General features: G+C 43.0%; 1 protein-coding gene across 3 annotated transcripts in view; it reads right to left on the bottom strand.

The window, feature by feature from the left end:
* SMARCA2 (SWI/SNF related BAF chromatin remodeling complex subunit ATPase 2) overlaps positions 1-17,794 on the bottom strand; it is a 168,203-nt gene that overhangs the window by 68,086 nt on the left and 82,323 nt on the right. For all 3 annotated transcript variants that reach the window (XM_070431563.1, XM_070431561.1, XM_070431562.1), the window contains exons 22-25: positions 14,256-14,302; positions 11,417-11,583; positions 5,271-5,434; positions 19-246 (exon numbers count right to left, since the gene is read on the bottom strand). In XM_070431563.1, the coding sequence (XP_070287664.1) occupies positions 19-246; positions 5,271-5,434; positions 11,417-11,583; positions 14,256-14,302 (606 nt within the window). The remainder of the gene's footprint in view (positions 1-18; positions 247-5,270; positions 5,435-11,416; positions 11,584-14,255; positions 14,303-17,794) is intronic.

The raw sequence follows: 17,794 nt of genomic DNA, 5'->3' as shown, positions 1-17,794 counted from the left end.
TGAAGGTGGCTCTAATACCTCATTCTCCTCCTCATGCTCCAAGATGGCCTGCAGGAACGCCCTGCGCTCGTGGCTTGAAGACTTCTGGTCGAACATGCCCGCCTGGATCACCTTCTGATCCACGTTGAGCTTGTACTTGGCGGCAGCCAGGATCTTTTCCTCCACGCTGTTCACGGTGCAGAGTCTCAGCACCCGCACCTCGTTCTGCTGGCCGATGCGGTGGGCTCGGTCCTGGGCTTGCAGGTCCTGCGGGCGAGAACAGGGCGCCGTGAGGGCCAGGTGCCCGGATGAGCCAAGCAAACCACTCACGTACCGGGAGGGAACTATGGGAGGCTCACTTGACTCCACCTTCACTAATGGAAGATTTTGCTTTCATTTTTAAAATATACAAGCTATCTTCTTTGGAACGATTCAAGGCCCTCATTCCTAGTTGAGGGAACCCGGGTTGAAATTAGCCAAGCCAACCGAAATACTCCTCAGGCTTTGAAATCCAGGTCTCGGGTTGTTTTTATCTGTCCCCAGGTTCACCATCAAAATTAATCCCTAACTAAAAAATAAACCAAAACAACAGTAAATCTGATGTTACCTACAACTAACTTTAAGTTGCAGGAATCACCTGTGAGGTGTTAAAACATCACTGAGTCCAGCTGGCATGGCTGAGTGATTGAGCGTCGACCTATGAACTGGATGGAGGTCACCGTTCGAATCCTGGTCAGGGCACATGCCTGACTCGATCCCCAGCAGGGGGCGTGCAGAAGGCAGCTGATCAACGATTGTCTCTCATCATTTATGTTTCTATCTCTCTCTCCCTCTCCCTTCCTCTCTGATATCAATAAAAATATATATTTTTAAAAATCACTGAGTTATACATACATAAACATACATACATACATACATTATATATACAGTAATTGCTCATGTAGCAAATTCCTGGGATCTAATTCTGTCAAAGACTCAAAATTTAGTTTGGGGAGTGAAAAGGATTCCTAGTAGACTAGTAAACTGGTACTACTTTTTGATAAACTTTTTGGGGATAGATAGTTGGCACTATGTATCAAAAGTGCTAAAACTGGGTATGGCCCCTAACCCAGAAAGTTCACTTCTGGAAACCTGTCCTAAGAAAATAATCATGGATCGGGAACAAAGTTGTACAAATAAGGATGGACTTCTCAGCATTATCTATTACTAATGTTTTTTTAAAGAAAGCAGAATTAAGGAAACATTCAATGATAACAGATTAAATAAATTATAGTTTTTGACTATATGCATGTACCAACATAGTATCATGAAAACTATATTGTAGTAGATTTAATGACATAAGGTATATATGAAAACAAGTTAAATGTGAGTGTGTGTACGATGACCTTATATGTGCATATTATACCAAGAAAAGGCAGGAAGGGCAAACACCAACAAGCCAATTAATGTTTATATCTCTGGGTAATAAAATTATAGGTGTTATTAAATGTTCTTCATTTTATTTTCCTGTGTTTTTTTTCTGCTTTAAACATCTATTAGTCTTCTAATAATAAAAAGGTTTTGCCCAGCCAGCATGGCTCAGTGGTTCAACATCAACCTATGAACCAGGAGGTCGAGGTTCAATTCCCGGTCAGGGAACACACCGGGTTGCGGCTAGATTCCCAGTGTGGCAGCTGATCAATGATTCTCTCTCATCATTGATGTTTCTTTCTCTCTCTCTCTCTCTCTCTCTCTCTCTCTCTTTCTCTCTCTCTCTCCCTCCTCCTCCTTCTCCTCCTCTCCCTTCCTCTCTAAAATCAATACAAATATTTTTTAAAAAGAAAAGAAAAAGGTTTTAATGAAATCTTTAAATAAAATCCTTCATAAAACTGTAAAGCAGAGTTGCCTGGTTTTAAGGCTACACAATAAAAACTTGGTGTATCAGTTTCATTCATTCTGGTCCCAGGGATGGCCTCTGGGGAAATTCGAATTAGTTGTTTCATGGGGTCCCCATCAGACCCTTATACATCTTTAGGGCAAAGGTCTGATCCCGGTATCCTGCGTCCCTGGCACTGATTGTGCACAGAGCTGATGCTCCACAGCTGTAAGCCCATCCTCTCAACCAGACGAGTTTCCTGTCACCCGTGCGGCACAAGGAGACAGTGGGCCAGGGTCTGCCCAGGAGCCCTGTCTTTGCTGCTGGGACCTGTACAGTCAAGTGACTAATTAGGCAAAAGTTTTTCCTCAGAATATTTGAGTAAGTTACTATAAATATTGGACATCTGAACCATGAACGCAGCTGGGACTCATCCAAATTCCATTATTTTCCAAAGAGGAGAAAGTGAGGTAGATAATTAAAATCCAGAGGAGGGAAAAAATCCCTAAACTTCATTTTCAAGCCTTTAGTTCAATCGTCTCTCTAACACGTCGTCACCAGAGCAGCTAAGCAGGAGCCAAGATGGCAGGTTTTATGTCATCAACCTCTTGACCGTCTCGCAGAACAGGGTCAGAAACCACTTCCACCAGGAGCCCAGGAGGAACCAGTCCAGGCTGTCTGGGCCCAGAGCAAACACTGGGCAACTGTTCTCACCAAAAGCCTGGCTGCTTTTTTCCAATTTTACTTTATATTTTCAAATGTGAAAATCATCCTTTGTTTGCAGGTCGTACAAATACAGGTGGCGGGCCAGACTCAGCCCGTGGGTCACAGTTTTGACCCCTGTCCTAGAAGAAGTGGGTAAACCACAAAACAGTGGATGCAGCTGGCAGGAGAAAGTGGCAGGTGAGGAAGCAGAGGGTGTGGGACGCCTTCAGACAGCGTAAAAAGGTCTTACATTATCGGCTGCTTATTGCGATTAGTTTTGTTTTTCTTTTGTGATGGTGGCAGTGCTAAGTGCCTCACAGTTTCTGGGAGAGTGCTGTTTCTTTGTTGTTTAAGGCCATCTATCAGTTTGGAAAGTGGCAAAAATTAGTATTTCTAGGCTGAAGAAGTTTATGCAACGTAAGCCTGTAAGTCCCTGAGCCAGAACGCCAGGGGTGGGGAGGACATGGTGACAAGGAAATAAGTGTTGTAATTATTGAATGGATGATTCAATATTTCTGATATGCTACGTAGGTGCCTCAGTTTCTGATAGAGTTGTTGCTTAATTAGTTCTTACCCTTTAAATAAAAGAAATTAGCACTCATCTATATCACTCTAACATCACTGATTTCCAAAAATAAAATAAAAAAAAGAATGGTTTGCCCAAACCATAAGTGATAGATAAGAAAAATCCGGTCAGCCAACCTGACCAAACCAGGTAGAAATGAATCCACCCATGGCAGATAGAAATACTTCCAGAAATATGCGGCCCAATGTGATAAACTTGTGGTAAATTAGACCTCCCAAAATTTGGGGCCCTGTGTTTTAATTCATATACATTTAAAAGTCAACTGTTTGGTGTTCATGTAATTTACTTTGATTCTGGAGTTCCACCTTTAGGTGCTGGTCATGAAAGTGTGTGTGTGTGTGTGTGTGTGTGTGTGTGTGTGTGTATTTATGTGTGAAAAGAGGGAGAGGCAGAGAGAGAGAGAGAGAGAGAGAGAGAGAGAAAGAGAGAGAGAGAGAGAAAGAGAGGCAGGCATATATGTCCCAGCATCCTTTCTCATGGTAAATTAGCATTTCCAGAAAGTGATTTCCTTTGGGTCTTAGAATTAGCACTGTGCCAACGAAAGTGGACAACTGAGATGCCATAGAAATGTTTACCTCAGAAGATAAAATCTAGTGAACTCTCCATTCACCTACAGACAAGTTACTGTTTCTCAATGAAGATTCAGGCGGCAGCAAGGAGGGGAATCTAAGCATCCAACCACACTGAGCACCCGGGAAGAGAGAAATCACAAATTCCTTCCCCTAGACACCCAGCTAGCTCAGCACCTGGGCCACAGCAGCCACTCAGAAAGTGTTTGTGGAACAGATGCTGAATTCACAATGGTCCACAGGAGAACTGCAGAGCTCTCACACAAATACGAATTCTACCGATGCTCTGTAATGCAGTGTGGGATGTAAAACTACATCAAAATATTTCCTGAAGATTTAGAACCCTCTTCAAGGTCAGAAAAATTTAATAGCAATTCCACTGTAGTCACCTAAAGAGAGTGACAGGTGGCGTAGGCAAGGGTCAGGGTTGGTGGCCACCCTGAGGTTTGGAACCACTGGTTTATTCTGTAAATCAGTGCTTGTCAGCTGTGTGAGAAAACCTATGCCAGACTCTCCTGGGAGCATCTGGATGTATAGAAAAGTCCATGGAGTCTGTATGGGTGGGAAGCACCTTCAAAATTGGGGAAGCAGGGAATGGGAAGCAGGCATGTATGCTTTTGTAAAATCTCCCTCTTAATTCTAATGCACCCATGAACCCCACCTTCCTGCCCCAAACTTCTGCCACAAGCCTTTTCCGCCCAATTGTCACAGCAACCCAGTAAAGCAGTATTTTTCTGCATATTTACCATTGAGGTAACCAAGGTGCAGAGAGGAGCCCGGGTGAAGCTGAGGTAGAATTCATACTCATATGTGGGAGTCACAGTGTCCCTTTTTACTATTTTGAGTTAACATTGGTTCCAATATGAATCAAGCCTGATGAACAGCATTCACCCAATTATCTTACGGGCAGGTGCACAACTCCCAGCATAATTTACTAACCCAGGGCCACAAGGGACCCAGTCAATGATTTATTAATCACCAAAGGTTAACTCTAAACCTACCGGCTAGAAGAACTTCATAGTTGCTGCTCCACAGAATATTTTTTGATGATGATTTTAAGCAAAACACAGACTATAAACTTGTCTGTCATATATGCAATGTTTGACCTACACTTCCTGAAACTCATTTTTCTTGACTGTGAGGAAGCGAATAGTAACAGTCACCATCTCACACGGCTGTGTGAAGGCTGAATGGAGCAAGGCTGGCGCGGAGTAAGGGCCAAGCCATGTGAGTTGCTCCTGTGTTGTTTTTACTTTGGATCACTTTTGATTTATCCTTCACCAACCAAGTAGTTCGCTCAGTGGCCATCCCAGGAAATGAGGTTAAAAACGAAGCAGAAACTAAGTATTTCTACCCCAAATTTGAGCTCTATCCAAGGTATGAATAAGACATCTCCATATGCTCCAAGGGAGATAAGAAAACAGCCGTAATAACGTGCGGGGCTGTTTTCCCTCTGCAAACATGACCCACTGTGTAAAACTTTGCTCTGCCCCACCAATGTGAGTGATGAAACGGCTGGTCTTTTAGCTCCTCTCCAGGGGGGGAGGCTGGGCAGCTAAGTCAGGGACACGCAGACCTGATGAGGATTCCAGTCGCTGTCAAAGATGACCACGGTGTCGGCAGCCTGGAGGTTTAAGCCCAGGCCTCCCGCTCTTGTGCTCAGCAAGAAAATGAAATACTGGGACCCAGGTTCATTGAATTTCTTCAGCAAAGCAGCACGATCTTCAGACTTGGTGGTGCCTGAGGGGATAAGAAAAATAAATTTGCCAATTAACTCCTGTCTGAACATGGCACAGAGCAAGACAAAAAGGCCTGCTTCCTTGAGAAATAGACTCAGACTCCTCTCAGCATTGGTGAGGTAATCCCCGAGGTTTTTGTATGTTTGAAAGGAACTTTGAAAATTTTGCAAGAAAGAAAGAAAAGAAAAATAATAGAGCGATCGAAAGAGACTTCTCTCACATTAAGAAGGAACACTTTGTCTATCACCCATAGTTCCAAAATGCTGAAAGAATTTAAACATTTTGGACTGGGCACCTCTGCAACTTAACCGGTTGTACAATATTCTTATGCTAACCTAAAACCCAACGAAAACATTTTCTGGATATGTTTCTGTGCTTAACACCACCAAATATATTTTAAAACACACACACAGAGCAAAAAACGATTATTATGATGGCTTAAAGCAAAAACCGATTATTATGATGGCTTAAAGAAACTTTGCCGATAGGCATTAGTGTGAGGTCTTGTTTACGCCAAGAGAATGGAAACAAAAGGAAAATCAATCGCTACTACACTGTCACCACGTGGACTGCTACTGAGCACGATCTGGCTGGTAAACACATAAAATGTGGAGGGACTATTTTTATCCTTGTAGCAAGGCTTGAAGCCACAATAATTAAAAGGGGGGTGGGGGGAAGAAGGAATCTCTCAGTCTGTTTCTCATGTTGACAGTTCAAAGGACGCCAAACTCAGCCCAACAGAGCCGCATGTGACACACCTGGCGATGGCTCACCCGTGGTGTCTGAGGAGATTCCAAAATAGTGAGTAAGCGGAGCGTCCCAACCGCAGGCTAAGGCGCTCACTTTTCAGATGCCAAGGCACCATATTGGTGTCCCGAAACAGCCACTCAATCATATGCCTTGGGTTTGTGATGTATTTACCTGAACTGCACTGGGGAAGGGAAAGAAATCTACATATTCTACCTGAACATATTTCAGCAGAGAAGTGGAGCTGCGGAGTTTTGAAAAAAGGCCTGAGGCTGTTGGAAAATATATATGCACGTTACATGATAGTCCCTAACTGCCTGCTATACAAACATTATTTCTGCATGGTGTTCTTTTCTTAAGGATGAAACTATACTAGCAAATTTATTTCAGAGGATTAAAACAGCTCAGTGACTATGGTTAATGGAATCAAGTTACTATGAGGGTCAAGTTCCCAAACACGGGGGGATCTGTTTTTCATATTAATAAAAGTAATAAGTATCCTCCTGAGGAGGGAGAAAGAGCCGATTCCTTGCATACAGCAGATGTGGCTTTGAGGTGGTGGTGGTGGGGGGGGGGGGGGGGGCGGGCTCTCACTGAAGCCACATTCTTTAGAGCTCATTTTACTTTCTAAATTAGATTTCAAGTTTAGTGACCTGGTCAAATTCTGCAACAAAGAACTGTTAAGAACTTAGAATTTAGGGGAGAATCACGAAATGTGCTTTGTTGAACGAGGTTTCAAACACGTGGGGCTCGTTTTTCTTTTATTTTCAGAACTACTTGTTCATGGGGAACTACTTGTTCACGGTGCTCATGGAAGATCTGTTCTACCATGAAACCTTTTCGCCACCATCATCTTTCCAGCGACAATCGTTTTTGAAAAATTACTCACATGAAGTAATGGTTCACATATTTATCCTCTGCTTTACGTAAATAATCAGCCACAGAAACTGAAAAGATGCTTCTAAAATTCGGAAAGGAGTTCCCAGAGAGAACTGTTTTCTGATAGCAGAGTACAAAAACTGTGCGTCTATGTACTCAGGGGAGAAGTCCAGTTTTGATCCACTAAAAATTAATCAGTTAATGTTCACATGCATTAAGATTAATTAGTAGAACCCTGCCTAAGTTGCTTGGAGCATGGCTCTGTATACCAAAAAGCTGAGGGTTCGATCCCTGGTCAGAGGCTGTGTACAAGAGGCAACCAATCGATGTTTCTCTCTCACATCAATGTTTTTTTCTCTCTTTCTTTCTCCCTTCCTCTTTCTCTAAAATCAATAAAAACATATCCTCTGGTGAGGATTAAAAAAAAAAGATTAATTAGTGGATATGCTTACTTGGGATGAAATAACCCTAAATGCAAAAATAAAGCACTGAAAAACAAAAGGACTATCAAAATTATTTGATAAAAGGAGTTTTCAGGTCTCATGACAAATACCTCAAGCAAACAGACCGACCACATATCTGATATATATTTAAACTATATAAAATAGCTGGGAACTTGACAAGTTATAAAGCCAAGGGAAAATACGATTAAATCACTTTTCATGCAAAGCTATGGCATTTTTTATTACCATATCCATTAGTCAAAGGTTCCCCAAGTCAAGATCTTTGCTGATCATCAGCAATCTTTGGGATATTGCTCAGGGAGATTCAAACTACCTTGTCAGGATTTATCCACAGGCAAATAAATGCTCCTTGTAGGTGGCACAGGATTTAATGTGCATCCGGCCCAGGTTCTTCTGGACTTTGATGTAGCACATTACCAAGAATACAATTAATACCAAGGGCAATTGTGTTGAGAACTGCAGAATTTGCCAGGAGGAACATACTGCCAGGCTTTCATGATTACTAATTTTATCTGAGTGTCAAGTGCTTTGGGAAAATTCGGCCTTCTAGGATGTAACTTCACCACTTGCTTTCACTCAAAAATCATTTCCAGTGAAAACAGACTATAATGGAATAGTAGCTAAAATCTATTCATGCAACCACAATCTTTGCAGAAAAATCTGCTGAGCTGTCATCAAGTGGTTTTTTTTCTTTTCTTTCCTGAGGTCAAAAATCAGAGACATCAAATTTGGCAATGAAAATCTGAAGTTTTTGGAACAATTGGGTGAAGAGGGTGGTGGGTGGAAGTGGTGCAGTGGAAGCACGGGCACTAATTTATTCCTGTGTATATTGACTGTCTGCCTACCATGCTCTCCACCCCCAAAACACATGGCTGCTGTTTCGTGTGGGTGGAAATCTGTCTGCATTCTCAATCCATCTCTGATGCTTGATGGAACTTGCTGACTTGTCTCCTCCAACCTAATGGTAAGGGGTTTGGCAGCAGGAACCGTGAGTGGCTCATTCATCTTGTATCTCTGGTGACTGGTTATTTTCAATCAATCAATCAATCAATCAAACTTTTTTTAAAAAATATATTTTATTGATTTTTTACAGAAGGAAGGGAGAGAGATAGAGAGTCAGAAACATCGATGAGAGAGAAACATCGATCAGCTGCCTCCTAAACATCTACTGGGGATGTGCCCACAACCCAGGTACACGCCCCTGGCCGGAATCGAACCTGGGACCCCTCAGTCCGCAGGCCGATGCTCTATCCTCTGAGCCAAACCGGTTTCGGCAATCAAACTTTTTTGATTCAGTTCAAAATCATCCTTCAAATGCTGCTGAGAGGGCAGCAGCCTACATTTTCAGAAATGGCTGTATCTCACTGGATCTGTTAAAGCAGCTAATTTGGAGGCAGCGAGCTCTAAGTCAGAACCTGGTTTCACCATTAACTCATCTCTCTAAAACCTTTCCTTTCTCATCTGTTAAATGGGGATCATGGTAATACCTCCGTAAACGGGACAAATGTAGCTGGCTGGCTGAGAAAATTACATTAACAGTGCACTAGCGGTGCGTGGCCTGCCATCCCACATGGAGGAGGCATTCCATACATGTTAGCTCTTAGGACTGTTGCTAGTAGTAACAATAAGGACAGCAACCAACAGACTATAAAGATACTCTCTGAGACTGGGGAGAAAACAGGAGAGAGATTTGTTTCAAGGAAATCATTTCTGGTCAATTTCACAGACTTCAACATTCCAGGGTTGCTATCCTCAGGGAGCTGAGATTCAAAACAAAAAGCCACAGACTGGTAAACAAGTCATCTAGGACACCTGTGGGGGGCAGAGAGGGGGGGACAGGGGGCTGGGCTGCCCCTCCCCTGAGCACAATGGAGGAAGGTTTGCTTTCAGAGGAGAGTGGTGAAGGAGAGCTGACCTCTCCCACAGAGGGAGGGAGGGATCTGGGCTGAGGACAAGACAATGCAGGAGTGTTGCCAAAAGAGACAGACTGTGGAGGATGTAACTATGTCCTGAATTCAAAATTAACATTTACTTAACCGTTCATCTGTTGTTAGTGACATTGGAGGAGAGAGGTAAAAAGATTTTTAAAAATCAAGTCTATCAGAGGTATAATTCATTTTTTAAAAATACCCTAAGAGGGAGATCATAAAGAGAATTCATTTACACCCTGACCAGTTTGGCTCAGTGGATAGAGTGTCAGCTTGTGGACTCAAGGGTCCCCGGTTCGATTCCGGTCAAGGGCATGTGCCTTGGTTGCGGGCACATCACCGGTGGGGAGTGTGCGGGAGGCAGCTGATCGATGTTTCTCTCATCGATGTTTCTAGCTCTCTATCCCTCTCCCTTTCTCTCTGTAAAAAATCATGGCCCTGACCAGTTTGGCTCAGTGGCTAGAGCGTCAACCTGTGGACTGAAGAGTCCCAGGTTCGATTCCGGTCAAGGGCATGTACCTTGGTTGCACCCCCAGTAGGGGGTGTGCAGGAGGCAGCTGATGGATGTTTCTCTCTCATGGATGTTTCTAACTCTCTTTCCTCTCCCTTCCTCTCTGTAAAAAATCAATAAAATATATTTTAAAAAAGAAAACCCTCAAGTATGGCTCGGCTAGTGTGGCTCAGTGGTTAAGCACTGACCTATGAACCAGGTTAGATTATGAGGTTATGGTTCGATTCCTGGTCAGGGCACATGCCTTGGCTGCGGGCTCAATCCTCAGTATGGGACGTTCAGGAGGCAGCCACTCAATGATTCTCTCTCATCATTGATGTTTCTATCTCTCTCTCCTCCTCCCTTCCTCTCTGTAATAAGTAAAAATATATTTAAAATAAAGTAAATTAAATAAAAATTCAAGTATGGCAAGTCTGAGGTTTGGTATATATCCAGCTATGTCTAATTCATGGCAAAGGGAGGATAAAAATAAAACAAAACCTTTCAATGAAACATAAACTAAGTTAACATTTAACAATAACTTGTTTATTGCACTGGATGAAAATTGGTATTAGTAATAATGTATTCTTCGGGGATTTACACCATCCTGGCTGTAAATTAGTTATTCCCACTTACCACTCTTTGAAAGTCTTAGCCCCTGCTATAGTATGAAAAATATAGTATGTTTCATCTCTAAAGTACTGGGGCTGATATAGAAATCATATATCCCTAAATTCATACTTTCTTTCATTCATATTTTCTTACTAATTTTTTAGGACATGGTCTTTAAAGTTCTCTCCTAGTATCCGGGAAATATTTTACACTAGTGGCCCGATGCATGAAATTCGTGGGCCCCACACTCCCCTGCCCACTGCTCGTTCCAGAAGGTCGTTCTGCCCGTCCGGTCTAATTGCCATATTAGCTCTTTATTATATGGGATAGTTTGCAAAATCCAGGAAACAATGGAAACCTATCTCTTAATGTAACATATAGATATATTCTGCTTAGAAAAAGAGAGAAGCTTTAATGATAATGAAATATAATCTTAACTGAACTATTTCGGTATTACTGAACAAAGGAGACATAGCCTTTATCCCCTTAAAACATGCCCTAACACAAAAAGCTAACAGCTTATAAAAATATTCCATATGGTGCAAAGGAAATAGATAATCCTAAGAGCAAGGAGGGCTTTTAAATTTTATTTCAGTTTAGTTTAATGGTGGAACTTATACCAGTAAATGACTCTAGCTCACTTGTATTGGCTTGTGTGGGGGGGATAAACAGCTGTGCAAGGGATTTCAGCTTATTTTGAGCTTGAGGGTATGAAAATTGGTATCTAGTAAAGCCGCACCCACCCTGTTAGTTAATTCTTCAACAGTCTCACCCCCCCTTTTCCGAGGAGATTGGATCTAAGTGCCCGTCATTCCTGTCCTCTCAGGAGCAGGGCTTCCCAGCCTAGTTCCTCACGTACTCACCATCAAGGCGCAGGTAAAGGAAGTTCCGAAAAGCAAAGTAATCCTCCATGATGGTCATGAGAGACGTCATCTGGCAGAAAAGCAGCACGCGGTGGTTAGTCGCTCTCAATTTTGGCAGAATACGATCAAGTAGCTCAAACTTTCCTGAGGCCCGATACAGCTCAGCCCTGAACCCAAAAATGCAAAACAAGAAGACAGTATTACTGCTGTCTTCTTGCAGGATCCAGTATAACTCTGCTTTTCATATAATTCCCTGTGCATCATAAACAATAAGTAACTGTGGAATGAATGAGTGAATATCCACTCCAAAGCAGTGAGTATATAATGGAAAAAGAAAAATATATACAAAACTCATAAAGAGTGCATTACATATGCTATACACACATACATGTATATGTTTTATTTCCTAAATCCTTACTTAGTAAGCATATAAAGTTGTTAATTTAGGGCATTTAAGAGTCATTCAAATACTTATTGAGCCTCTACTCTGTGCCAAGCACAATGCTAGGCATGTGTATAGTGAGAAGCAAAACAGAATCCTTGCCTTCAAAATGGGTTATCATAGATTGTGATAAGTACTAAAAAGATACCAAGTTGCTATGAGAGAACTTACAGCAACACATTACTACCTTCTTTAGATGAGAGAAGAGTTGGTCAAACTTCAGCCCTGGCGTGCTGGCTGTTTTTGTAAGTAAAATTTTATTGGGACACAGCCATGCTCACTGCTTTGTCTATGGCTCCTTTCATGCTACATGGGCAAAGCTGAGTAGGTGTGACAGAGACCTTTTGGCCTGCAAAGGTGAAAATACTTGAGATCTGGCCCTCCAGGGAAAAAATTGCCAGCTAACAGGTTTCCAATGTCAGGGGTTGTGACCTCCCTGAAAAAGTAACAGTTTAGCTAAAACCTAAAAAAATGAGCAAAAGGCAGCCCATGAAGAATGAAAGTTTGGGAGAGGAGAGGACAAGATACCAGGAAGTGGAGAGAATATGTACAAAGCCCTGAGGAGTAAAAAAGAGCCTGGTGAGACTGAGGAACTGAAAAAGGAAAAAAAAAAAAGGGTGTGTGGGACTTAAACCTAAGTGAGCAGAGAACACTGGGAGAGGAGAGCAGAGAGGCAGAGGGTGGGACGGGCAGACCCGGCAGCGCTCCATTCACCACACTGCACGTGTCAGTTTTAAGGGCAATGGAAAGCCATTGATGGGCTTTAAACAGGGGAGTGACAAGATCTGACACATATATATTTTTTATTGTTATTTTTTCTTTCCTTGTTGATTAAGGTATTACATATGTGTTCTTTTCCCCCCATATTTTTTATTTTTTAAACTTAAATGTATTGGGATGGCATTGGTGAATAGGATTACATAGGTTTCAAGTATACACTTCTATGATATATGATCTGTATATTGCAGTGTGTGTCCACCACCCAAATTCAAACCCTCCTCCTTTACCATGTATTTTGGCGATGCCTCTTTTTATAAGGTCACCATGTACACTGTGCTGGAATGCACTGGGAAGGGGGCAAGAGTCCTGGCTTAGGCAGAAAACTCAAGTAAAAATACATATGGTGATGTGCCTCCTCAGTGTGGCTTTGCAGTTGAGCATCAACCTATGAACTAGGAGGTCATGGTTGAGTCCCAATCAGGGCACATGCCCAGGATGGGGGCTCTATCCCCAGTAGGGGGCGTGCAGGAGGCAGCCTATCGATGATTCTCTCTCTCATCATTGATGTTGCTATCTCTCCCTCGCTCTTCCTCTCTGAAATAAAAATATATATATATGTATCTTTTAAATGGTAATGTGTACTGCCATCGGATGGAGAAGAGTGTCAATAAGCTAAAGTAGAGCCGTTTTCCTCCACAATCACCCACGTTTCCCTTTTATCAACAAGGATGTGTTGTTATTAAAACTTTATTGTAGGACTGGTATTGTTGGAAAACTCTCCAGGGCACTTGCAGTCTAGGACAGTGAAATCTACCATTCGTTAGCTGATTTTACGACACAATACGTATGTGTTGTGTCTAAGAGACACATTTTCAACTGTAGGTCTTCCTAGTGTCCCTCCCTTGCTCTGAGAACTGACCTCCAAACACCCCCCGTGACCATGATCTTAATATGCAACCCTGGCCAACCTGATGGCACCAGCAGCGACCACAGAACCCAGAGAAAGGGGGGCAGTGGGGAGGCAGCAGAGCCTGGTGGCACTGCTTCTGGATGGGTTCCAGTTCCTGGTGACACGGTCTGCCCTTGGGACCCGAGAATAAGTCCTGTGTCCTAATAATACCTTTTCCCTGGTGCCAAGCAAGCAAAACAGAGACTTCCTGTTAAGCATGTTCCTTCTTGTTGTTGCAAGGCATGCTTCTCTTCAGTGTCCACTGCTTATGAAAAATGTTTCCTATACAGACCGTATTTCTAACAAATTACTGTAAAGTCATACATATTTATAGTAGATGAGACATTTCTACTCCTGCGAGTTAATACTAAATATCCACTTGAAATTTAATATGATAAATCCTCTTGAAGCCTAAGCTACACTATTGGTTATAAATAACAACCCTTTGAAGCTTCGACAACATTTTTAGAACTAGGATACTATTAAATCTATTAAATGAGATCTATGTCCTTTGAATAGCCACTTACTCAAGGCATGTGGTAATTTATGCCACTAAAGTACAAGAGATGCTGATACATTTTGGTTCACAACTTCTGTAGGCTCTCCCGAGGGGAGAAGGCTAAGGAGGCTGGCTGTGTGTATTTGTATGACGAATAACACTAGAGAGAGAAAAGTTGAGGGAGGACCAACAAACTATTTTTTAGAAGAAAAAAAAGTTTAAGATTTACCCATTGATGACCCCATTTGAGTAGCCCAGGTGTTCAGCAAAGGATTCCTTTAAAGGAGAGAGAAAAAGAAAATGAATAAAGAAAACCCATCAGGTATGTAATTATTAACTTAATGACTACTCTTTTAGTGAGGTCATCCTATCTGTTTCTAGAGTACCATTAAACAAAATAATAAGTAAGATAAGATGAACCTGAAACTCAATGTCTTTGAAATCAGACTTTTGTTCTGCCAGGAATGTCTCTCCTGTGAGTTTCTGCAAGTCTCTAGACTGTCCTGCTGAGATGACAGGGTTAGTTCACTCATCCAACAGCGATTAAACATCTCCTGGCCCCGGGCTGAGCTGGGACGGTTCTGGGGATCCAGAAACAACTGAAATATCTACCCCCAAGGAGCACAGAGTCGAGACTAGAGGAAGAGCTTAATATAAGCAAATCAGGCCTAAAATGTGCACATAAATACACTGCGAAAATACTTAACAGTAAAAGCAATGGTGATCATACGCTCCATGTAAAATCTTAGTTTAGTGAGGTCCTAACACCCCCTGCACACTGTGCTTTTCTCTATTACAGATAAGGCCCCTCCATGTGCAGCGCTCCCTCAGGGGTCCAGCTCTCACTTTAAAACACTGGACTTCATCACACAGCCCCCTCCTCCCCGGCTGTGGGAGAAGTACCTGGCTGCCCTCCATGTGATTTCCACTCCCACTGAGGGAAAGGGAGACCATCTGGGGGAAGGAGAGGATGTCGCACCTTCCCATTAGCCACCAGCTGTCTCCTTTTTCTGCTTCCCTTCCTTCCAGAGGGACCAGATCTTTCCCTCTGGGCTCTCCCCTCAAATATGCTCATCATTTATGGAAGGCCCAGCCCCCAGAACGCAGACCTGCTGGACAACAGCCAAAAGCCCCACTCTGATGTCAAGAAGCACCCCTTCTCTCTCCACAGGCAGCCAGAGCCATTCCTTACTAGATGTTTAGGTTCTAACCCTCTCTCTAAGCAGGGCTGTAAGAACCAAAGAGATATGTGTCAGTAGATGGTGATACGATTAGGAATCAGCATCATTAAGAAAAAACCTCGCCCTGACCGGTTTGGCTCAGTGGATAGAGTGTTGGCCTGCAGACTGAAGGGTCCCAGGTTCAATTCCGGTCAAGGGCATGTACCTTGGTTGCAGGCACATCCCCAGTGGGGAGTGTGCAGGAGGCAGCTGATCGATGTTTCTCTCTCATCGATGTTTCTAACTCTCTATTCCTCTCCCTTCCTCTCTGTAAAAAATCAATAAGATATATTAAAAAAAAAACAAGCAAACAACAACAAAAAAACCTCTCACAACCTGTTTTCATTTCTCTGGTTTGAAGCCCCAGGGGAGCAGGGAGCCCAGTTGTGAGGCTGGGCTTCTGCTGTGACTGTATGAACAAAGGCTGTGTGGCAAACAAAGCAAAGACCAGGGCAAAAGGCACACACCATCTCTGACCCATAACTAGTAACACATTAGCCAGGAACTGTGGCTCCCGTTTCTAGGAATATGCTCCTGAACGTTTTTTATGTTGAAAAACTGCAAATCAGCTTGGTTGGTGCGACTCAGAGGTTGAGCCTCGACCCATGAACCAAGAGTTCACCGGTTCAGTTCCCAGTCAGGGCATATGTCCAGGGTTGCGGGCTCGATCTCCAGGGAGGGGCGTGCAGAAGGCAGCCGATCCAGGCTTCTTCCTCATTGATGTTTCTATCTCTCTATCCCTCTCCTCTACCCTCTCTCTAAAGTCAGTAAAATAAATATTAAAAATACAACTAAAAATAGCTGCAAGTCAAAGTCTGTTTTCCTACTGACTGCCATTTGAAATGCAAATACACGTGGACTAGAAGGCATGCTACTTAACCTTCGCTCCTGTTACCATGGCCCTCTCCCTCCATCCTCCCCAGGTGCGCAGACTGAAGCTGGAGGAGAGACTGTGTCATCTCCCTTCCTGACAGGCCTAGCATGTTACAAAGGTTAGTTTTGTATGATAACCAAAATGAGGTAAGGCTGACACTTAATTCTCACAACCTGAGTCTTCAAACCCCACTATGTAGCAGAGTAAATATCTTAAATTGTTTTTAGGAGAAGTGAGATGGTGGGTGACAGGTTAACCTGATAGGACCCCATCACAGACATGGTTTTGGTTCTTCCCAGCCCAGCCTACAGCCCCCCCGACTGAGTCATTGATACCTCACATCTATTTCACATGTTACCAGTTTACAAGATGCTTCCTATATGACTGGTTTTAAAGTTCGTCCTCTTGTCAGCCCTAGAATCCATGACCATTGTGACAAGTCAAGTACACTAGAGCTTGGAGAGGCTGAGTGACTTACACCAGTCGGTTCATGTGAATGAAGTTCCTAAATGCAGAGTTTCACCCCAGTAGGCGCAATCTGCGTTACGAAGTGGCCTGGGGTATGGACTCACTGCACACTGAATTCTCCTTCCACTATATGTCTAATAGTTTAAATAGTTGTGCTTGTTGGTGGATTTTTAAAAAAAATATATTATTATTGATTTTTTACAGAGAGGAAGGGAGAGGGATAGAGAGTTAGAAACATCCATGAGAGAGAAACATCCATCAGCTGCCTCCTGCACACCTCCTACTGGGGATGTGCCCACAACCAAGGTACATGCCCTTGACTGGAATCGAACCTGGGACCTTTCAGTCCGCAGGCCGACGCTCTATCCACTGTGCCAGACTGGTTAGGGCTTGTTGGTGGATTTTAAAAAAAATATGTTTTTATTGATTTCAGAGAGAGGGAGGGAGAGGGAAAGAGAGAGAATCAATGATAAGAGAGAATCATTGATCAGCTGCCACTCCTTGTAACAAGGCCTCTGCTGAACCGCCTCCTCCCGAACAAGTGAAGACTTAATTTTTACCTAAATTATCTTAGTTTCCACAACTGTGATCATTCATTCCTCTCTGTAGGGCATGCGACGTTACGGTACGCTGCCTGTGCTATGGACAAACAGGGTGCGTGTGAGTTTTTCTCCCAGCACTCTTAGGGATTGAGTCATAAGTGCTAAACCTTGCTTTATTCCCCGGGCCACTGGCATCAGCAGCAACACTGAAGGATGGAGACTACAATGTGGCTCCTTCCTGCCTGCTCAAGTCCATTGTTCCCACAGGGTGAAACTCTGTCAATTTAGGAAACTTATTCACATGGAGTGAATAGGGCAGAAAATGTCCTCACCCCTAGAAATAGCTTCATAAAGACCAGGGCAGCGGTTTACAGCCTGAATTTACATTGTCTCAATGGAGGCCAGAGAGGAAAAATACAAATCTAAGTAACCAACCAAGGTCAGCGTCTTTCACAGAGAAAATATTTCAAGAACATCTTCCTCTTCCACAGGTATAAATACATTATTTTAATGTTTTTCACAGCATCCTCCTGAGGAAACTGGATGTATTGATCATTATCCTCCATTTCAGAGCGCCTCACGTAACAAGGCAATTCACAGTACTTACCCAGACCCACATAATGAGCCATAGCTTACAACATTTTCTCACTTTAGACTCATGGCT

Source organism: Myotis yumanensis, unplaced genomic scaffold (assembly GCF_028538775.1).
Source record: "Myotis yumanensis isolate MYYU_CA2020_CCGP unplaced genomic scaffold, mMyoYum1.0.hap1 SCAF_12, whole genome shotgun sequence".
In the NCBI taxonomy this organism is placed as follows: domain Eukaryota; kingdom Metazoa; phylum Chordata; class Mammalia; order Chiroptera; family Vespertilionidae; genus Myotis; species Myotis yumanensis.
This window is presented reverse-complemented; position numbering and strand designations above follow the sequence as displayed.